This window comes from Jaculus jaculus, chromosome 13 (assembly GCF_020740685.1).
Source record: "Jaculus jaculus isolate mJacJac1 chromosome 13, mJacJac1.mat.Y.cur, whole genome shotgun sequence".
Taxonomy (NCBI): domain Eukaryota; kingdom Metazoa; phylum Chordata; class Mammalia; order Rodentia; family Dipodidae; genus Jaculus; species Jaculus jaculus.
This window is the reverse complement of record NC_059114.1, coordinates 2,486,700-2,510,081: the sequence shown is the minus strand read 5'-3', so window position 1 is coordinate 2,510,081 and position 23,382 is coordinate 2,486,700. Positions and strand designations below refer to the sequence as shown.

The following is a 23,382-nucleotide window of genomic DNA, read 5'->3' as shown; positions in this document are numbered from 1 at the left end:
GTCTCGTGTTGAAAGGATATTGTCTACTGCAAAAGTCATTACGAGTCCTACGTGTGCTCCATGCCCTTTGGCTCTCAAGTGCCCCATCCTGGACTATGAATCATTACTACGCTGCTAAAATACAGATTCCCCAGGCCTGCCTCAGCAACTGTTTGATTTGCCTGGGGTGGAGGTCTAGGAAACTGCCTTTCAAAAGTCTGGGACATCAGGCGTGGAAACCAGGGCTGTGTGTGGGGGGGGGGGCGGCGTGAAAGTAGAGAGAGACATTCCTCTTTACAGTAAGTACTCAAGAGGGTGTCTGCCCACCATGCCTGTACTTGCTTACCAGGCGTCTGCGATCTAGATGTTAGGAGCAATAATTAAATATAAAAATGGGATGTGAGAAGTAAATGGGAACTGCCGGAAGCAATAATTAGAAGTCGAATTGGGGCACTCAGTCAGCAGTGACAACATCGCCATGGAAACCATGGGCCAAGACCAGAAACTGACCAAAGACTGGCAGCTCTGATAAGCAGCGCTCACTCAGCAGTGGCGAGGTCACCATGTCAATGGCAACTAGGGGCCAAGACCAGAGACCCTCTGCGGCTGATATGCAAATGAGCTAACCCTAAGGTGGCTTTCAGCAGCCAGGATGACTGAGGAAAAACCGAGTATAAGAATTCCAGCAAAGACTCGGGAAATTGGCCCTCAACTCAGAGGCAGACTCCACGTTTCTCTCTGTGTTGAAACCCACCGCGAGGAGAAGCAGCCCGCGGGACCCCTGGGCAGCCTGGTGGCCAGAAGAGCAAGGCCCGACCAGACACTGCTGCCCCCCGGACCAAGTGGAGTCGCTTGTGAGTGCCCTGGGGGTTAGGGCCGGAGGCTAGCATAGTTGACAGGATAAGAGAAAGGGAACTGGCCAGATTACATGTGAGAAGAGTGAATAATGTCTGTAAACTGAATGTATATAATCCCCCTCTTTGCTCACGACACTAGCCTCACCAGAAAACCCTGACTCCGAGCACCCCTGGGATGGGCTTTGCCTCACCCTGCTCCTTCTGTTTACAACACTATCCTCTTTTCTCCCCTGATCTGCAGAGAATCTACTGTCCTCTCAGTCACTATCTCAGCATTTAGCCAGACTGGGTTCAATTCAGTGGTTCCCACGTTAAGCCAGATGCACAAAATGGCATATGCGCCCAGTCTGTTTGCAGCAGTTGACGTCCTGGCCACGCCCACTCTGTCTGTCTGTCTGTCTGTCTGTCTGTCTCTATCTCTGCTTGCAAATAAGATCATGAAGTGTCTGGAAACAGAGCTCAGCGGTGCAGCATGTACTTAGCACAAAATAATTAAAGCATGAGTAATATTAATTATGACCTCGCACTGCGCTGCGAGAAACATGGGCTCCTGACCAAAAGTTCAATCACTGAGAGTCATGCAGGATTTACATGTTCCCTTTTGCAGACGAAAATCACCATATTTTATGTCAACTGAAAGAAGCCAGACAATTTAGATTTCACCACAATTATTTTAAAATTAATTCTAACATATTCAGTGAACTAGTGTGTGTGTGTGTGTATACCTCCGGATCCCACGCCGCCACCCAGCCCGGAACGCGCCACTCTCTGCAGCTTTGACCACTGCAGCTCCGTGGGGAAGGAAAAACAAAAACAAACAAACAAAAAACTACAAACGCTGGATTGGGACAGTGGTGGTCTTCCGTGGAGCAGCACTTCTGTCTGCGTTCCTCTTTTTTGTTTTGCTTCCCCAACCCCCCCAGGGCTCTCCTCCATGCTCCTCAGCACCTCAGGCCTGTGGACAGGGCACCATATGGTAGCAGATCAATGACACAGGAATTGGGGGTTCCAATGCCAATGCAGCAATACGATATGATGTAAGAATTTTGAGGGTGTCTCCAGGTTCTTGTGAATATGACGAATGCAATCTACAAACCAGAGGATGAAATTCAGAAAGCTTTTATTAGATTACAGATAGAAGGTGAGAAAAGGAAGGCAGAGCTCATGGGCCTGTCCATCAGATACAATGAATATGTAATATCACTGGGGGCAGAATTGCAACAGGAAGCCAGCCTGTGCTCCATTCTGAGCCAGGACTCCCAACCTCTCTAACTGTCCAACAACACTGCTTATGCATCAACGGTCCCTTCCTCCCAACCTCTCATAGATCTCACCTCCTCATTGTTCTATTGAAAGGAATATTTCTTTGCCTTTTGGCAAACGTTTACCTAGGGGGTGTGTCTTCCTCCCTGCAGCCAAACAACCTACCAAGGCCTTCCTGCCAAATTCTCTGGAATCTGTTGCATTGGATGGATCCTTCCCTTACTACTCTCCCTAACCTCTTCCCAATGAATTATCAGGAGCTTGCCCTCAAATTGTAACAATTTAATCTTATTAGATCCAAGACAGGTGGCCATGGCATCCGCCTTTACCCTGCCTGTACCAGGCCTCGTGACAGGAATACAGGAGGAATTCTCAACATTGGCCTGCGTTTTCAGCAAGACTGCTAATCTCACTGCACAAGTTCTGGCAGAGATTAACCAAGAAGCGAAGGAACTCCAAATCTCAATATTACAAAATAGAGCCACTGTTGATTTGCTGCTACTAAAGCATCATATTGGATGTCGGCAATTTCCTGGAATGTGCTGTTTCAACATTACAGATAATTCTAATATTATTCCACAACAGATAGATAAAACCAAACAAAAGATTGACAAAATCCATGAGAGTACTTTTTGGTCACATTTAGGGCAATGGTTTCCATGGCGAAGCTCTTTACAGGGCCTCATTGTTGATTCTGCTAATTCTTCTTTTTGGTCCTTGCGTATTCAGATGCCTCACTAATCATGGCCACTAAACATCAGCCCCCAAATATTTAACTTCTGCAGGACTGCGTGGGACACCCCAAGAGATCTACTGCCTCCCCCGCCCCCGGCTTGAAGCAGTTGGAATGTGAGTTGTCTCCAGTCCTGGCCCATGCAGTCCTCCCCAAAATGTCCCACTCACCCCCAGTTCTCCCCAATTTCTTTTACCCTTCCAGTATCTGGACTGAAGGGTCAATAGCCTTCCCTGCAAACTAAAAGGGAACTAAAGAGTTAATGACCATCCCTAAAGCTCAGAGAAATAAAAGAAACCACAGAGGTATCCGGCCTCATTAAGTTTGGCAACCCTTCCCTGACTGATGTACTCCCCTTAGCCTAGATGGCCTTGAAGGACCAGAGACCATCTGACTATCCTCCCTTAGACATTCCTGGCTGAAGAAGCCTGTTCTGAACAGGGTCACAAACAGCTACAAGTTTCTTATCCACTGCACCTGGTCCAGTCTGTTTTTTTCCTTAGGATTCTCCTTATCAACTTGCACCCTAGCCTAGCCCAGTGCTTCAGCCTTCATCCCATGGGAAAGCTGAGGCCTCTCGCTGTTTTCTCTCAATAAAACAGTCTTGTCTGTAGAGATCAAGTCCGGTGTTCTCTTTTGATTTTCTCTTACACTTTCCTTACCAAAAGAAAATTAAATTTTTTTTCTTTTGTTTTTTCATGGTAGGGTCTCACTCTAACCCAGGCAGACCTGGAATTCACTCTGTAGTCTCAGGATGGCCTTGAACTCATGTCAGCCCTCCTACCTCTGCCTCCCCAGTGCTGGGATTAAAGGCATGTGCCACCAGACCTGGCAGAAAAATTGTTTTGAATCATATAGACTATACAAGCCAACTCAGCTAATTACCACATCTTGCTTTGGTAAAACCCAGCTACCCTGCTTACCCTTTCGCTGACCCCTCCCCACTGCTATAAACACTATAAAGTAAAAGCAAAATCTCAGCTCTGGGTCAGAGCTTCTTTTGGTCTCAAGCTCTTTGGCCCCTAGGTAAATAAACTCATACTGATGTTGGAGTGATCTTTCTCAGAAAAGTTCTGCAACACAACCAATTCAATGTTCAGTTACATATTCAACAGTACAGTTACTCTCATTGTTAAATGTGTACATTGTTTCAAATGTGATCAGTTGAGGCCCTTTCAAACTGGTTTCTAAGTCCTTTGATAACAGATTCTCTGTTGTATTTTCTCACACCAGACATACTTTTGACAGCAGAGTGGGCACTGAGACACTGCTCCACACTGTCATCCTCAACTCAGGCAAGCTCAGATTTGCGGCTTCCACACAGGAAAGAATTCCAGAAAAAGTTGGTCTGAAACACTTAAGGGTTAGGAGAAAGGGCGCTCAGAAAGATCATAAAAGCACACCTGAGTGAATGGGCGTTAATGTGCCCACAAGAGAGTTACATTCAGGTATCTTGGCGTTACCCATATATATGGTGACTCTCAAGTTACATGTCAAAAGTGCAGTAAGAGGTCTGGAGAGATGGCTCAGCAGTTAAGGCACTTGCCTGCAAAGCCTAATGACCCTGGTTTGATTTCCCAGTACCCATGTAAGGCCAAGTGCGCAAAGTGGTACATGTACACCTCGTGTTCGTTTGCAGCAGCTGGAGGTCCTTGTGCACTTGTTCTCTGCCTCTTTTCTTATCTTTCTCTGCTTGCAAATAAATAAGAATATTGCTGGGTGTGGTGACACACGCCTTCAATCCCAGCACTCGGTAGGCAGAGGTAGGAGGATCTCTGAGAGTTCGAGGCCACCCTGAGACTCCATAGTGAATTCCAGGTTTGCCTGGCCTAGACTGAGACCCTACCTCAAAAAACAAAACGAACAAAAAAGAATATTATCTTTAAAAAAAGGTTGCTATGAAGTTTTTTTTTCTCACTTGTCTTTTTTTTGATAAGTGAGACAATAGGGTGACTCCTGAAATGTCTTGGGTAGAATTATAATCTGAAAAGTGAAATCCAAAGCCACTAGGGTTGCACAGGGTTTACTAACTGTCCTTCCCTGTGCTGCAGTCAGGTTTGTATTGCTAGCGGAAATCAACCAATCAAGAGCAGCTTTCGGGGGGGGGGGAGGGTTATTTTGGCTTATAGACTTGAGGGGGAAGCTCCATCATGACAGGGGAAAGGGATGGCATGAGCAGAGGCTGGACATCACCCTCCTGGCCCAAATAAGGTAGGCCATAGCAACAGGAGAGTGTGCCAAACACTGGCATGGGGAAACTGGCTAAAACACCCATAAGCCAGCCCCCAACAATACACTGCCTCCAGGAAGCATTAATTCCCAAATCTCCATCACCTGGGAACTTAGAATTCAGAACACCTAAGTTTATGGGAGACACCTGAATCAAACCGCCACACCCTGCAAATAGGATTTCTGGCAAAATTCGTAGAAAACCATTGGTAACTGCTGTTAACTGTGCAGGAATTCCTGCTCCTCTCCTGGGTGAGGGGCCTTCTTTCCTTTCTTGGGTCCTCATAATTTTCCCTGTCTTTCTGATAGAGATGAAGAGTGAGGTCGTCCTTTGTAATTAGGTAGTTAGGGACATGGGTCCACAAGAGCACAGATGTCATCTTGCCCTGGAGAGACGAGAAAGCTCCAGTATGAACGGACACCTGGCTCTTTCAGGTGGCCATCGGGGCAGCCCCGCTTCCTGCCTGGCTCTTCCTCCAGGGCTGCTTCTTCAGCTCCCACCACGTTACATTACTGCATACACTCCGAAAGCCATTGGCTTTATTCTTTACCATGTATAATTGCCCATGTTTTGGTCTTTATTTTTCCATTTCTCCAGTTGCTAAAAACATATTCCTTTTCAACAATTACAATAGAATAGGTATTTTAGGTGCTGGAGAGATTGCTACGTGGTTTAAAGGTTCTTGCTTGCAAAGCCTGATGGCCCAGGTTTGATTCCCCCAGTACCTACTTAAAGCCAAATGCACAAGGTGGTGCATGCCATCTGGAGTTCGTTTGCAGTGGGCAAGAGGCCCTTACATTCTCATACTCTCTCTTGATCTGTCCGTCTACCACTTTCTCTGTTTCAAATACATAAATAATTTTTAAAAAAGAAAAGAGAATTACTGTGAGTTCAAGGTCACTCTGAGACTACACAGTGAATTCCAGATCAGCCTGGGTTAGAGTAGACTCTACCTCGAACATATATGGAAATAAAAATTAACTAGTTGATTTTTTTTAAAAGCTGGGCATGGTGGCATACTTGGGAGGCAGAGGTAGGAGGATCTCTGTGAGTTCAAGGCCACCCTGAGACTACATAGTGAGTGCCAGGTCAGCCTGGGCAAGAACGAGACCCTACTTTGAAAACCAAAAAAAAAAAAAAAAAAAAAAAAGAAAAGAAAAAAAGATGCAGGCCATGGTGGCTCATGCCTTTGATCTCAGCACTCTGAAGGCAGAAGTAAGACTACCATGATTTCAAGACCAGCCAAGGACTGCAGAGTGAACTCCAGGTCAGCCTGGTTAGAATGAGACCTACCTCAAACACACACACACAAGATATTTTAGTTTTAGGGGCTGGTGAGATGGCTCAGTCAGTTCAGTGCTTGCCATTCCAGTGTGAGGACTCTGGTTTCAGATCCTCAGCACCCTTGTAAAAGCATGGCGGTGCAAGTCTGCAGCCTCAGCCCCAGAGAGGCCGAGACATGAGCCAACTAGCCTAGCTAATCAGTAAGCTCTGGGTCTCTCACTGAACTGAAAAAATCAGATGCAGAGAAATTAATGAAATCAATCATCTGACATCAACTCCTAGCCTGTACACGCACACATATGAACATGCATACACATGCAAAAAAGAGAAGGTACTTTATTTTTTTAATAAAAAGCATTTAAAATTTCAACACTTCATTTCTTATGTGGTATAAAATATAGAGCCAATTTAATTACTAACCATACTGACACCCTGTGGGATCAGCTTTGTTATTTAATATAGTTTCCTTTAACCACTGATATTTCCTTTTCATTTTTGATAAGTTCTTTTAATTATTAGATTAAGAACTCATAAAAAGAGCCATGTGTGGTGGCACACGCCTTTAATCCCAGCACTTGGGAGGCAAAGGTAGGAGGATCACAGTAAGTTCAAGGCCCTGATACTACAGCGTGAATTCCAGGTCAGCCTGAGCTACAGAGATACCCTACCTTGGGAAAAAAAAAAAAAAAGGAACTCATAAAAGTAATTTTATATTTTTGAAGAAAATGTCATACAGTATTGACTATTGTTTTTAGATTCGTGATGTTCTTACACAGAAGGACGCTTCAAGGCCATCCTTCGTTTGCACAAGTGTTTGTCCCAGGAGTTCACATGCCCTTGACAGATTTCAATGAGGTCACACTGAAAAATCAAAAGCATTTTCACACTGACTTCCAGGTGTTTTCTCTTGATGATGCTTGTATCCATAGGTGAAAACTTTCTTGACTTTTGAAGATGGTTTTGATGGGACATACTTTTTTTTTTTTTTTTTTATTTGAGAAAGAGAGTTGGTGCACCAGGGTCTCAGCCACATTTTTTTTTTAATATGTTTCAGCTGGGCATGATGGCATACACCTTTAATCCCAGCACTCTGGAGGCAGAGGTAGGAGGATCACTGTGAGTTCAAGGGCACCCTGAGATTACATAGTGAATTCCAGGTCAGCCTGGGCTAGTCAAAAAAAAATAATTAATTAATTAATAAAACTAACTAAATAACAAACCTCAAAAGGCATTTCACTTGCAGAGGAAGTGACAACATGAATACTCTCTTACCACTAGCCTGTCAACCAGCTTCAAGGTGATGGTGACAGAGATGATGATTAATCAAAATCTATCAAAAGGCACCACAATGCTGAGAAGATGTGACAGTGGAGTGTTCAGCACTGAGACATCTTTTTCACACCTTCCAGTGCTCAGGGTCCATTGCAGAAGAGGTGGTTGAAGAATGCAAGAGCCAAAGGAAGGGTAGGACTGCTTACACTGCAATTCTCCAGACACAAAATGGCCTGGATATCCATGACCTCGCAGTGCCTTCATAACAGGAGGAAAAGATAATGACATCAAAATCCAGAGAGTTTAATTGAAAGTGGGAGGGGATCTGATAGAGCGTGGATTTGAGAGGGGGAGAATGAGGGTGGGGGAGGAAATCATCATGGTTTATTGTCTATAATTTGGAAGTTGTCAATAATTTTTTTTTTTTCAAAAAGGCATTTCACATTATTTCTTGGTGTTTCCAGTCAGAGTCAAGCATCATTTCTTCATGCCTTCTTATCTGAAATGGCCTTCCTCAGAAGCCTCCTCAAAGCGCCTATGACTTCCTTGTTTCTCAGGGTGTAGATGAATGGATTGGCCATAGGAGTAATGACACAGTAAAAGAGGGTCAAGACCTTGATGACGTCTTGAGACCCATCCCCCGAGGGCTGCATGTAGATATAGATCCCAGGCCCGTAAAATAAAGACACCACCAGCAAGTGTGAAGAGCAAGTGTTGAAGGCCTTGAGTCTCCCAGCCCTGGAAGGGATTCGAAACACAGTCCGCGCAATGTAACTATAAGAGACAAGAATCATGGAGAGGGGACCCATGATAAGGAATGTGGCCACCACTGCTAACGTAATCTCATTGACTGTGGTGTCCCCACATGCCATCTTAATGAAACCAGGCAGCTCACAAAAAAAGTGGTCCAGCATCCGGTTCCCACACAGGGGCAGCTGGACAGTGAGTGTGGACTGCAGGAGGGAATTGGCCAGGCCAGTGAGCCAGGCTGCACTGGACAGCTGCATGCAGACCTGGTGGTCCATGATAACCAAGTACCTCAGAGGCTTGCACACAGCCACGTAGCGATCCAAGGCCATGATACCCAGCAGGACACATTCCGTGCAGCCCAGCCAGTGAAACACGTAGGCCTGGGCCATGCAGCCTATGTAAGTGATGTTCTTGTTGGGCCCCCCTAAGTTAAATAGCATCTGAGGGACCGTTGTCGTGGTGAAGCAGAGATCCAGAAAGGAAAGGTTGGTGAGAAAGAAGTACATGGGGCTTTGGAGCTGGGGATCCAACCGCGAGACGAGAATGATAGCAGCGTTTCCCAGCAGTGTGAACAGGTAGGAGGTAAGCAGGATGAAGAAGAGAGGGAGATCTAGCCGCGGGTATCTGGTAAAGCCCATGAGAACAAAATCCTCTGGAACGCTTTCATTCCTGTGCTTCATTGGATTTTCCAAAAGAGGGCCTACTAAAATCAAAGAAGGAAAGGATGACTTAAAAAAAAACAAAAACTGATGGGCTGGAGAGATGGCTTAGCGGTTAAGCGCTTGCCTGTGAAGCCTAAGGACCCTGGTTCGAGGCTCGATTCCCCAGGACCCATATTAGCCAGATGCACAAGGGGGCCCACACGTCGTTGCTGGAGGCCCTGGTGTGCCCATTCTCTCTCTCTCCCTCTTTCTCTGTCTGTCACTCTCAAATAAATAAATAAATAAAAATAATAAATTTAAAAAAAAAACTGAGCTAAGTGGTGGCTCACGCCTTTAATCCCAGCACTCAGGAGGAGGCAGAAGTAGGAGGATTGCTGTAAATTCGAGGCCACCCTGAGACTAAATAGTGAATTCCGGGTTAGCCTGGACTACAGAGTGAGACCGTACCTCGATAAACAAAAGAAAACAAACAAACAAAACAACAAAAAGAAAAACCTCTGAGCTGGCAGGAGCGCTGAAGGCACTAGGAAAGATTATAGAGGTGACGCGCTCACAGGAATCGTAAGATACTGAATGGTACCCAAAAAACTTTTTCCAACAGATATAGGCAACAGTACACATTCTTTTTTTATAGCATGTATATGTGTGTGTGTGGTGTGCATGTGAGTGTGTGTGAATACATGTGCAGTTGAGTGTGTGTGCAGACCAGATGTCTTATTTAATTGTATGTTACTTTTTTATTTTTATTTTCATTTATTTATTTGAGAGAGGGAAAGAGGGAGAGAGACAGAGAGATAGAGAAAATGGATGATCCAAGGTCTCCAGCCACTGCAAATGAACTCCAGACACATGCACCAACTTGTGCATCTGGCTTACATGGGTCCTGGGGACCTGAACCTGGGTCTTTTGGCTTTGTAGGCAAGTACCTTAACTGCTAAGCCACCCCTGCAGCCCCCATGTGACTTTTTGAGACAAGGTCTCTCACTGCTTGGGCTAGACAAGCGAGCCAGAGAGCACTGGGGATCAACTAGATTCCACCTTTCCAGCACTGGGATTATAGGCTTAAACTGATGTGCCTGGCCTTTTACTGGGGGAGGACTAAGGATCAGAAATCACCAGACATCATCAAAATCAACCAGCCGGACAAAATGTACACACTTGTCTCAGTGGCACACAGCCTGTGAAGGCAAGCAGTGGCTCTCTGATTGGTTATGAGGGAGAATTGGTTATGTGGGAGAGAACGCATACATGGTACTGAGAGCCACAACCCTATGGCCACACACTCCAGAGAACCTGCAGAGTCTCTTCCTGGGGTCAGATCTTGGGGTATCTTTTCTCATCATGTTTCGAATTTTTGGTTCATTCTGTTTGTTGATTCCTTTTTTTTTTTTTTAATCCTTAAAAATTATTTATTTATTTATTTGCAAGTAAAGAGGGAATGGGCACACCAGGGCCTCTAGCCACGGCAAATGAACTCTAGATGCACATGCCACTTTGTGCATTTGGCCTTACATGGATGCTGAGGAATCAAACCTGGGTCCTTAGGATTTGCAGCCATGTTAATGTTTTTGAGATAAGGTTTCATGTAGCTCAGGCTGGCCTTGAACTCCTGACCCTACTACCTCCTCCTCACAAGTGCTGGATTATGTCCTCTTTCATTTCTAACTTTTTCCTCCAAAGTTTTGTTTTCCACTCTTTCCACTAATCCTGTCGCCTGCTGTCTAATTATTTTTCTGCTTAAGATATTAGAATTGTTTCCCTTGTTTACAATGAAGAATCCAAGTGAAAACAGAAAATGGTGCCAGGAAGCAAGTTGAAATATTTTGCAGGGTTGGGGAGGTGGCTCAGCAGTTAAAGGCACTTTCTTGCAAAGGCTGCCAGTCCAGGTTCAATTCCCCGATACCCACATAAAGGTAGATGTACAAAATGGCACATGAGTCTAGAGTTTATTTGCAGTGACAAGAGGCCCCCCCTCCCAAATAAATAAAATTTTTCTTTTTAATACAAAGGGAAGGAGGAGAATGAACACAACAGGGTCTCCAGCCACTGCTAACAAATTCCAGATGCATGTGCCACCTTGTGCATCTGGCTTATGTGGGTTCTAGGGAATCGAACATGGGTCCTTAGGCTTCACAGGCAGTAGTAGGATTATCAGAATTAGAATGTGGATGCATGGGCATCCAGACCATCCGTTGTACACAACACCTACCCTCCCATTCTCCCCAATACAGTCTTGCTATTTTGTTTGAACAAACTGTCCTTCTTGATATGTCACACCTCTCAAGAGACTGGAAAGACGAACCACAGAAAAGAAAAATTTCACAAAAGGTGTCAGACAGAAGATTATTTGCAACAAGATACTGCTGCACACCTGCAGAAATGGACAAAGTGCAGACGCTGACAAGGACCAAGCACCGGAAGAGCTGTGGAGCAACAGGAATGCACTGATGGTCAGGGCTTCCGCACAGCTGTACAGCCACTTAGAAGACAAAGGATGGCGCCAAGACAGACTGAAACTTCAATCTGAGAAGCTAAGAGAACAGAAATGCAAGTAACAGGAGGGACACCAGGATATTCTCTGGTGATTGTTTGAAATAGATGATTTAAACCAAGAAGGATCTTTTCATTGTTTTGGGTTTTGGTTTTTTTTTTTCCTCGAGGTAAAGTCTCACTCTAGCCCAGGCTGACCTGAAATTCACTATGTAGTCTCAGGGTGGCCTCAAACTCATGGCAATCCTCCTGCTTCTGCCTCCCAAGTGTTGGAATTAAAGGCGTGCACCACCATGCCTGGCTGATTTTTTTTGAGGCAAGACCAACAGACTGGCCTTTTTTTATGCAAGAGAGGGAGAGTGAGAGAAAGGGAGAGAGGGAGAAAGAGAGAGAGAATTTGTGTGCCGGGGCCTCAGCCACTGACTCAAACTCGACACATGAGCCACCTTGTGTGCATGTGCAACCTTAGCACTTGTGTCACCTTGTGCGTATGGCTTTCAGGGGACCTCGAGAGTGGAACACAGGTCCTTGGGCTTTGCAGGCAAGTGTCTTCACTGTTAAGCCATCTCTCCAGCCTACAAGATAGATCTTTAACAGACAAATACTGGTTGGCCCATATGAATTATCTTCAATGTCTATGCACCCTAAGATGTCTTTCTCAGAGACTTGTGGATCAATTTGGTCAGCTACCAACTTGTAAAATCGCAAAGTATTTGAACTCATGGTTTGAATGGCTTGTGGCAGATGTTTAACTGCCAACGATAGGGACTGGGGCATGTAAGGAGCCACACACAGTGGTAAGGGAATGTGCTGAAAACCAGAAAAGATGATAAACACTACTCGAAAAGGATACAGTGTATTTGCATATTAAGTAATCAGGGCAAAAACAGAATCAACATCCTATTCCTCAAAAATACCCTCAAGGGGGGGGCTGGAGAGATGGCTTAGCAGTTAAGCGCTTGCCTGTGAAGTCTAAGGACCCCGGTTCAAGGCTCAATTCCCCAGGACCCACGTTAGCAGATGCACAAGGGGGCGCACGCATCTGGAGTTTGTTTGCAGTGGCTGGAGGCCCTGGCACACCCATTCTCTCTCTGTCTGCCTCTTTCTCTCTGTCTGTCACTCTCAAATAAATAAATTTTAAAAAATACCTGAAGAGATATCTTAGTGGTTAAGGCATTTGCCTGTAAAGCCTAAGGACCCAGGTTTGATTCTCCAGGACCCACATAAGCCAGCATGTGCACATGGTGGCACATGCATCTGGAGTTCATTTGCAGTGGCTGGAAGCCCTGGTGTGCCCATTCTCTCTCTGTCCCTCCCACTCTCTGTCTCTAATAAATAAATAAAAATAAAATCTTAAAAAAAATACCCTCGAGGTTCTGGCTTGTTGGTCACTGCATTCCTTGACCTCCAAATGGATCCTCAAATTACTGCCCACTAACAAATTTGTTTACTCACATCTGCTCTCTCTCCTTCTTCCCTCTCCAGGACCTCAACAACTTATCTTTTGAACATGATTGTGAGGCCAAAATTAATAAGTGTGTTAGGCGTATGAGAACTGGGTTAGCTCAATAAGTTGATCTTTGTGTAACATAAAAGTCCCAGCCTACCCCCACCCCAATACACACATCTTAAAAACAAACAAAATCCAAGGGTAATTTAGTCTGGTGTTGGCAGAATGAAACATAACTAGCTCATACCTCTTTTCTTTTGGTCTTATTGAACAGGTGTGATCAGATGCCAAAGACCAGGCAGGAAAAAGGTTGCAAAAGAACCAGATCTCTGGGGTCTGGAGAGAGGTAAGCAGGTCTGCTCAGGGCTGGGATCCAGTAAGAGCCTCCAAAGGGTTGGATGTGGCAGGATGGGTGAATGGGCTCTGGAATCAGAGAATCTTCTCTTGGGTTCCACATCCATCTCAGAGGCAGATAAAACCAGTTCTCACCCGGTGCTCCAGTGATCCCTGAGAGACTGTCCCTAGGGAGAGAAGCTCCCTGGAGAAACAGCCTCTGGCTGGTATTTACCATTTGGGCTGTGATTATAGATTGCATCAGTTTTTTTTTCATTCATTAAATTTACCTTAATAGCAAGGAAGAGAGGGAATTACTCTACCAAAATTTTATTTTTTAAATATTTGTATTAGCCGGGCATGGTGACACATGTTGCCTTTAATCCCAGCACTCGGGAGGCAGAGGTAGGAGGATCACCATGAATTTGAGACCACCCTGAGACTACATAGTGAATTCCAGGTCAGCCTGGGCTAGAGCGAGACCCTATCTCAAAAAACCAAACAACAACAACAAAGGTATTATTTATTTGATAGAGAGAGAGAGAGAGAGAGAGAGAGAGAGAGAGAGAGAGAGAGAGAATGGGTAATCCAGGGCCTCTTGCCACTGCAAACAAACTCCAGACACATATGTCACGTTGTACATCTTGACTTTATGTGGGTGCTGGAGAATCTGACTCAGGATATCAGCTGGGTCTGATTGCAAGCAAGTGCCTTTAACCACTCAGCTACCTCCCAAGTCCCAAAGTTTAGAAAACAGACAAATGTGTTAACAACAGTAATGATGATAATCACTGGGCACGTTACATGAATTTTATCATGCTCCTAACAGCTTGAAGTGGACACCATTGTCTTAACTTATAGTTGAGGAGCTTGAAGCTTCGGGAAATTAAGTCATTTGCCCAAGGCTTGCAAGACTTTCACCTTTTCTGAATTCAGATACTAAGTGAAGCCTTTGCAAGCATCATAGGACGTGTGGACTTTCTGACATCAGTGGAGCTTGGGCAACATGCTGAGTTCATCTGCTAAGCTGTTCACAGGTCCCTGTGTCCCCTTTCTCAACCTTAAGCCCAACATTAATCAAATTGAATCCTGTTATTTCTTACATGGACGGGTACAGTTTCAACCCATCTTTCTATCACATGCAGAACATCTCAGAGCAAACCACTCCTCTGGACAAAGTAAAATAGAAGCCAACACTCCTCTCCCATTCTGAATGACCTTCCACGCTTACTGGACACCTCACAACCAAGTTGTTCAGTGCTATAATAAAGAGCCTTCCTCCTTTGTTCTGTTTTGTTTTATACTTTGGAGACAGGGTCTCATCTAGCCCATGCTGGCCTCAATCTCACCCATAGCCAAGGATGGCTTTGAGCTCCTGAGCTTCCTACGGCCACCTCCCAAGTGCTGGTACCACAGGTATGCACTGGCTTGAACTGTCAGTTCATCATGAATCTCCTCTACATGACCAGCCTGTGTTTTGTTTTATATTTTCCTCCTTCAAGAATTATTGAGTTGGGCTAGAGGGATGACTTAGTGGTTAAGCTGCTTGCCTGGAAATTCAAAGGTCTTGGGTTCTATTCCCCAGGACCCGCATGCATGTGGAGTTTGTTTGCAGAAGCTGGAGGGTCTGGCACACCCATTCTCTCTCGTAAATAAGTAAATAAAAATTAAAACTATTTTTTAAAAAGAATAATTGAATCCGGACGTGGTGACACATGCCTTTAATCCCAGCACTAGGGAGGCAGAGGTAGTAGGATCGCCATGAGTTCAAGGTCACCCTGAGACTACATAGTGAATTCCAGGTCAGCCTAAGCTAGAGTGAGACCCTACCTCAAAAAAATATATAAAATAACTGAGTTATCAGGGCTGAGGAAGTAACTCAATGGTTATAGGCACTTGCTTGAAAAGCCTGCTGGCCCAAGGTTTGATTCCTCAGTACCCATATAAAGCCAGATGCACAATGTGGCTCATGTGTCTGGAGTTCATTTGCAGTGTCAAAAGGCCCTGGCATGTCCATAGTCTCTTCTCTTCATTCTCTCTCTCCCTCTCTGTCTCTCTCTTTCTCCTCACTTAAAAATTTTTTTTTAAATAACAATAACTAGAGCTGGGCATGGTGATGTACACCTTTAATCCCAGCACTCAGGAAGCAGAGGTAGGAGGGTCACCGTGAGTTCAAGGCCACCCTGAGACTTACATAGTATATTACAGGTCAGCCTGGGCTTGACCAAGACCCTACCTCAAAAAACAAATAAATAAATAAATAAAAATTGAAAAAAAAAACAACATTGGGCTATAGAGACTTCTCAGTGGTGAAGGTTCTTGCCAGCAAAGCCTAACAACCTAGGTTCAATTCCCCAGTACCCATATAAGACCAGATGCATAATGTGGCCCAGGTATCTGGAATTCATTTTCAGTGACTAGAGGCCCCAATGTTTTCTCTCTGTGTTTTAAAATAAATAAATAAAATATTTTTTTAGAAAAGAATAATTAAGGCTGGAGAAATGGCTTAGCAGTTAAGTGCTTGGCTGTGAAGCTTAAGGACCCCAGTTCAAGGCTCGATTCCCCAGGACCCATGTTAGCCAGATGCACAAGGGGGTGCATGTGTCTGGAGTTCGTTTGCAGTGGCTGGAGGCCCTAGTGTGCCCATTCTCTCTCTATCTGCCTCTCTCTCTGTCACTCTCAAATAAATAAATAAAATAATAATTAGCCGGGCATGGTGGCACATGATTTTAATCCCAGCACTTAATAGGAGGATCTCTGTGAGTTTCAGGCTAGCCTGAGACTACAGAGTGAGTTTCAGGTCAGCCTGGACTAGAATGAGACCCTACCTCAGGGAAAGAAAAAGAAAACAAAACAAAACGGTATGAACTGAGTTAACAGAGCTGAGCAGGAGTGATCTGAACCCACATTTCATACCATGGAATTTTTTTTCTGCAAGACACCTGTTTTACCACCTTGTTTAACTGTAAGTTACCTATGGTTTTGAAAGAGACTTCTTTTTGTAATTAAAAAAGAATAATTGAGATTACATAGTAAATTCCAGGTCAGCCTGAGCTACAGTGAAACCTTACTTCAACCCCCCCCCCACACACACACAAATATCACATTCCAGGCTGGAGAGACGGTTTAGTCGTTTAGATGCTTGCCTGCAAAGCCTAAGGACTCATGTTTGACTCTCCATGTCTCATGTAAGCCAAAGGCTAGCACGCAATGATGCACATGTGCTCAAGAGGGCACATACATCTGGAGTTCAATTGCAGTGGCCAGAGGCCCTGGTGCACCAATTCTCTGCCTCCCCCCCACACCCGCCCCTTACTCTGGCATTAAAAAAAAAGGTAACTGAGATTATACCAGCTAGGAAATTGAACCAGCCTAGGTGTCCCTCAACTGATGAGTGGATAATGAAGATGTGACACATTTACACAATGGAGTTCTACTCAGCAGTAAAGGAAAATGAAATTATGAAATTTGCAGCAAAATGGATGGATCTGGAAAGGATTATACTTAAGTGAGGTAACCCAGGCCCAGAAAGCCAAACATCACATGTTCTGTCTCATATGTGGATCCTAGCTACAAATGATTGGACTTCTATGTGAGTAGGAATGAAAATCAGTAGCAGGGCTAGAGAGATGACTTAGCGGTTGAGGTGCTTGCTCTTGAAGCTTAAGGACCCAGGTTCGATTCTCCAGGTCCCACATAAGACATGGTGGAGCATACATCTAGAGTTTATTTGCAGTGGCTAGAGGCCCTGGAGTGCCCATTCTCTGTTCTTTTCTCTAATAAATAAATAAAATTTAAAAAAAAATTTAAAACTCAGTAGCAGAGGCCAGTAACCTAGAAAAAACGGATATAAAGGGAATAGGGAGGGAGAGGGGATTTAATAGGATGGTATTGTATATGTGTAAGTAGAACAGATTATTGGGGGTGAAAAGGCCTAAGTGAGGTCAGGGGAAGAGATGGAGCAAACAAAAGATGAAGTAAGGGCTAATCAAAATCTAAGAGAAAATAAATAAATCATATAGAAACCTACTTTAAAAAAATTTATTTACTAGAGACGGAGAGAGAGAATGGGAGCTCCAAGACATAGCCATTGCAAATGAACTCCAGATGCATGTGCCACCTTGTGCATCTGGCTTATGTGGGATCTGGAGAATTGATTCTGGGTCTTTAGGCTTCTTAGGCAAGCACCTTAACCACTAAGCAATCTTCAGCACAGAAACCTACTTTTTTGGACAATGGAATACTCAGAAGCCATAGATTGTTACTAGAAAATTTAAGTGTCAAGGATGGGATATTTATTTATTTATTTATTTTCCCAGGCTTAGCAGTTAAGGTGCTTGCCTGTGAAGTCTAAGGACCCAGGTTTGAATCCCCAGAACCCATGTAAGCCAGACACACGAGGTCAAGCATGCACAAAAGGTGGTGGACGCATCTGGATTTTGACTGCTGGCTGGAGGCCCTGGTCCACAGATTCTCTCTCAAAAATAAATAAATAAGTAAATAAATTTTATATATATATATATATGCATATATATGTATATGTATGTATGTGTGTGTGTGTGTGTGTGTGTGTGTATATATATATATATATATATATATATATATATATATATATATATATATATATATATATATATATAGTCTTTCCCTCTTAGAAGTAGCCCAGGAAAAGTATAACCAAATTCAGGAGATGAAACAGCCCTTTTGTTACATAAGGCAGACCAAACTAAGGGAAATGATGATGAAGAGAAGCCTAAGCTGTGCTAACGCCACGCTGGAAACCAGCCTCCTGGACGTGCTCAGTTGTAAGGCCCACATGTTTCTTAACAGATTAATGTTTAATCTCCTGCTGTGATGGCTTATTTTTTTTTCCTCTGGTGGTTTGTTTTTTTCGAGGTAGGGTCTCACTCTAGCCCAAGCTGACCAGGAACTCACTATGTAGTCTCAGGGTGACCTTGAACTCACATTGATCCTCCTATCTCCGCTTCCCAAGTGCTGGGATTAAAAGTGTGCACCACCACGCCTGGCTCTTGTTCTGAGGTTCTTTTGGTCCTTCCTGGGCAGATGCATGACTCCAAGAGGTAATGAAGCCCTCAAAGGAGGAGGAAAAAAAAAAAAAATCAGAGTAACCAGGAAGAAAAGAGCACACCAGTTTAACACTAACCTTTATCCTGCAAATTGTAACTTGTATGTGCATCAACTATGGAAAGGTATGACAGACACCTAACGTTTTTTGGTGGGGGGTGAATCAGGGACTGGAGTGACAATGCATCTTTCTCTTGCAACGTCTGAGTATTTGTGAAGCCACGTGCACGTTTTCTTCTTCGTTTTCCCACGTGCAACAGTCTCAAAATGACTTCCTAGCATCTCACAAAGGGTTTCCTTACGGGGCTCCAACGCAGTCACGCAAGAGCCCTGTGAAGCTGTTCACTCAACGCGCGGTCACTGAGACTGCGGCTTGCCCCCAAGTCCCGCTGTGCCGCCGAGGCGCGCTCACTTGTCCTCTCGGCCCTTCGTCCTTCGGTACACCATCTCTCGGAAGCTGGCCAGGATCTTGCTCTCCCTCTTCCGCCGCTCTTCCTGGTTGAAGGAGGCGAGGGCTCGCTTCTCGTCCGCGCTGTAGATCTGGTTCTCTTTGCGCAGCCGGACGGCCTCCATCCTGCGGTGCCGGCTGCCGCTCATGACGTAGCCCGAGCCCTCGAAGGAGGCGATCTCAGCGCTCGTCAGCCCGATCTCGCCGCGGCGCGGGATGCGCTTCCCGGCCTTCACGTACTCGGCCATGGCCGCGCCCTCGCCGGGGAGCAGGGCATGGCCGTAATGCAAAGGCTTCTCGTCCTGCGCGGCGTGCGTGACCGGAGCTTCGGGCCCGATCAGGCCCTGGGGCCCCGCCGGCCGTGAACCGTCGGCGCCGGGCAGGCCCAGCGCGCCCCGGCCCCGGGCCTCCGCGCCGCCGCTCTTGCTGGTCTTCCTGCCCGGATGCCTGGCTCTGTGCTTCCTCTTCTTCTTCTTCTTGGCTCTGCGGACGTTCTTCGGGCTCTGCGGACGTTCACCGGGGCAGGCGTCGGCGTCCGAGCCACCGTCGCTGTCGGACGACGTCCCCCGGCTCCATCGGGACCGCCTCCTCTTCCTCTTCCTCTCCGCAGAGCGGCCGGTCTCGCTCCCCGTTTCCTCGCGGGCGCCGTCCGAGGCGGGGCTGCTGCGGCGCGGGACGTCCCCGCAGGCGGGCGCGCGCTCGTCGCCCGAGTCGGGCTCGGGAAGCTTCGGGGACGCGCCCCACACCTCGGGCGCCCCCAGCTCGCCGATCCTCTCCCGCTCCCGCAGCCTCCGCTGCCGACAGCTCTCCTCCTTCTCCTTGCTCAGGTCGTGCTGGTGGCGACGCCATCCGCCGGGAGAGGGAGAGAGCCGGGCGCGGGCGCGGCGCGCGGGGGACGGTTCCCTGGAGCCGGGCCGGGGTCCGGGCCGGTGGTCCCGCCGCGCCCGCGCAGGGCTCCCCGCCGAGCTGCGTCGCTGCGTCCCACGGCCCGGCGTGTCCTGCCACCGGTGGGATCCGAACACGGGCGTCATGAGCCCGCCCCCGACTGCCGGCGATGGACGACGACCTCGTCCGCCCGCGTGAGCGCCGACTTCCTGCCGCGTGAGCGCCGACTTCCTGCCGCGTGAGCGCCGACTTCCGGCCGCGTGAGCGCCGACTTCCGGCCGCGTGAGCGCCGACTTCCGGCCGCGTGAGCGCCGACTTCCGGCCGCGCAGGCGTGCTGTGGACGAGCCTTGTGCCACTTCTGCCTCAGCACGCAGGAGCGTCTCTGTCCATCTCTGCGTCCTGAGGTGCTTCACCTGCAGATGTGGGCGGCTGCGGAGGTGGCTTACGGGTTAAGGCGCCTCCCTGCCACGCCTGGACGGGGATTCAGTTCCCCAGTCCCCGCGTTAAGCCAGATGCACAATCATGCATGTATCTGGAATTCATTAACAGCGGATGGGGGCTCTGACATTCTCTTTTTCTCAGTCTCCCTTCTCTCCTCCTCCCTCTACTTGCAAACTAATTTTCTTAAAGACGTAGATGTATGAAGGGCTAATGATTTTCCCTGCAAACAAAAGGGAACTGAAGAGTTAATGATTGTCCCTGAGACTAGAAGGCCTTGAAGAAACATCAAGAGTCATTCAGTCCCAGACAACTCCCCTGATTGATAAACCTCCCTTAATCCAGAAGGCCTTGAAGGAACCTAAAGTCAGATGCACAAAGTGATGCATGCATCTGGAGTTTGTTTGCAGCAGCAAGCAAAAGAGCTGATGTACCATTCTCCCTCCTTCCCTCTCTCCCTAGGGATATGACATATGCTGGTAGCTGGCTAAATGTATATACTGTGCTCACCAAACTGCCCAGTAAGCACTTCTCTTAACATATATTAATGCTACTCTCACTTTTGGTTAGAGAAGCTTCTCTTCAGATGACAGTGACCTTGGAATGACTCAGAAGGTGCCATGGTGCTGAGAAGTAACAGAGGAGTGCTCAGCACTGAAATATCTCTAACACGTCTAAGGCTCAGGGTCCATGCGGAAGAGGTGGCAGAAAGAATGTAAGAGCCAGAGGAAGGGTAGGACTCCTTACAACGTGCTCCTAGATACAAAAAAAGCCTGGATATCCATGACCTCACAGTGCCTGACACTACCTATACAAGACCATCATACTAGGAGGAAAAATGATGACATCAAAATAAAAGGCAGAGCCAGGCATGGTGGTTCATGCCTTTAATCCCAGCACTGGGGAGGCAGAGATAGGAGGATGGCCGTGAGTTCAAGGCCACCCTGAGACGACATAGTGAATTCCAGGTCAGCCTGGGCTAGAGGGAGACCCTACCTCAAAAAACTTAAAAAAAAAAAAATGACAGAGTGATTAAGAGGGGGAAGGGATGTGATGGAGAGTGGAATTTCAAAGGAGGGAGGGAGGGAATTACCATGGGATATTGTTTACAATTATGGAATAAAAAAATAAAAAGCAAAATATGTTATCCATTTTAAAAAATAAATTAATTAATTCTAAAAAATCACATTCCAAGGCTGGAGAGATGGCTTAGCGGTTAAGCGCTTGCCTGTGAAGCCTAAGGATCCCGGTTCGAGGCTCGGTTCCCCAGGTCCCACGTTAGCCAGATGCACAAGGGGGCGCACGCGTCTGGAGTTCGTTTGCAGAGGCTGGAAGCCCTGGCGTGCCCATTCTCTCTCTCTCTCCCTCTATCTGTCTTTCTCTCTGTGTCTGTCGCTCTCAAATAAATAAATAAATAAAAATACTTAAAAAAAAAAAAAAACACATTCCACACTTGTAATCCCAGCACTCAGAAGACTGAGGCAGGTAGATCACCATGGGTGTAAGGACAGTCTATTGTACAAAGTGAGTTCAGGATAGCCTGGGTTACAGAATGAGACAAGACACGCCAGGCGTGGTGGCGCACGCCTTTAATTCCAGCACTCGGGAGGCAGAGGTAGGAGGATCGCCGAGAGTTCGAGGCCACCCTGAGACTACAGAGTGAATTCCAGGTCAGCCTGAGCTAGAATGAGACCCTACCTCGAAAAAACCAGGAAAAAAAAAAAAAAAAAAGACACACTCCTGGGTCAGTAACCAAACAAGGGTGAAAACTTCTGAGGATCGGTCCCAGAGCACCTGTATTTTAACTAGCTCCCTCGACGGTTCAAATGTATGGGGGAAGCCCTGTGTGAGCCCATCATTTTATTTTTTATGTTGCAGAGCTGAAGTTCAAATTCCACTGGGACTAATTTATTTCCTTGAGGGCTCAAAGTCTTCCTTAAAGACTAAAAGCATGTAAACAACTAAGAAACGAACTGTTATAATTTAGCAATATTTGTAAAATCACAGACCATTGACACAGTGCTGGGTTCTGTCAGATCAATATCAAATTATATCAGAAGACTGTGAGAGCCCTCAAGCCCTGGGAACATGTCCCTCTCCAAAAAAGAAAGGGCAAAGAGAACTTTAGCAAAAATAACAACAACAACAACAACAACAGGGCTGGAGGAATGGCTTAGCAATTAAGGAGCTACCCTGGAAGCCTAAGGACCCAGGTTCAATTCCCCAGGACCCATGTAAGCCAGATGTACAAGGTAGCGCATGTGTCTGAATTTCATTTGCAGTGGCTGGAGGCCCTGGTGCACCCATTCTCTCTCTCAAATGAATGTTTAAAAAAAAAGCAAAGAATGTTCTGGAAAGACCGAGAATACTCATCTGACGGAAGGTATAGGTAAGATGGTAAAGACAGGAGAGAAGCACTAAAAAAATTAGGTCAAAGAACCAAAATCCATCAATATGACAAGAAAAGATAGCTGACTGTCTAGCATGAGAGCCACTTCTAGCACATCTGCCTAGGCTCAGGTGACACCTCAGAGGAAGTGGCCAGTTACAAGTGAGTGACGCTCCCACCACTGCCTGACAGCCTGCTCCAGAGCAGCCGGCACTAAGGACACTGGAACCGCATCAAAGCAGAAATCCAAAAGTTGCAGAGAACTCAACAGAAAATGGAAGGGAAGGGAGGGAAGAGGAGTGAAGCAGGGGAAAGAAAAAAAAACAGTAAAGAAAGCCGAGTGGGTGTGGTGGCGCATGGCTTTAATCCCAGCACTCAGGAGGCCATGAGGTTCAGGCCAGTCTGAGACTACAGAGTGAATTCCAGGCCAGCTTGTCTAGGGTGAGACCTTACCCCCCAAAACAACAACAACAGCAACAAAAATAGGGAAAGGACAGTCTATGATTATTTCAATGAACCATTTTGAGGTTTTCATTTAAAATACACATCTGCATATTCAAAATTGCAACAAATGAGCACTTTAAGTCATTTTTGTAAAGTTGGTATAATTGACACTTATCATTATGAATAATGGTAGGACAAATTAAAATTATGATACACTACAATGATTTTGACCTTGTATTTTATAACTTTCTATAATGTTAGCTCAAATAGAATATGCCAGTCTGTTATTTTCTCTCTCTCTTAATACTTTATTTGACTACCAATCTATGTCCCTAATAACTGTTGAAAAGTTCTTTATTTTTCTGCACATCTAGCAATAGGAAAAAGGC

The 23,382-nt window shown here is 46.0% G+C and overlaps 1 protein-coding gene across 1 annotated transcript; it reads right to left on the bottom strand.

Moving 5' to 3' along the window:
• Nucleotides 1–8,103: 8,103 nt before the first annotated feature.
• Nucleotides 8,104–9,048, bottom strand: LOC101606058 (olfactory receptor 2B11-like). The gene has a single exon (XM_012951749.2). It carries the CDS (start codon nt 9,046–9,048, stop codon nt 8,104–8,106), a length of 945 nt encoding a protein of 314 aa, XP_012807203.2.
• Between the last annotated feature and the right edge of the window lie 14,334 nt (nt 9,049–23,382).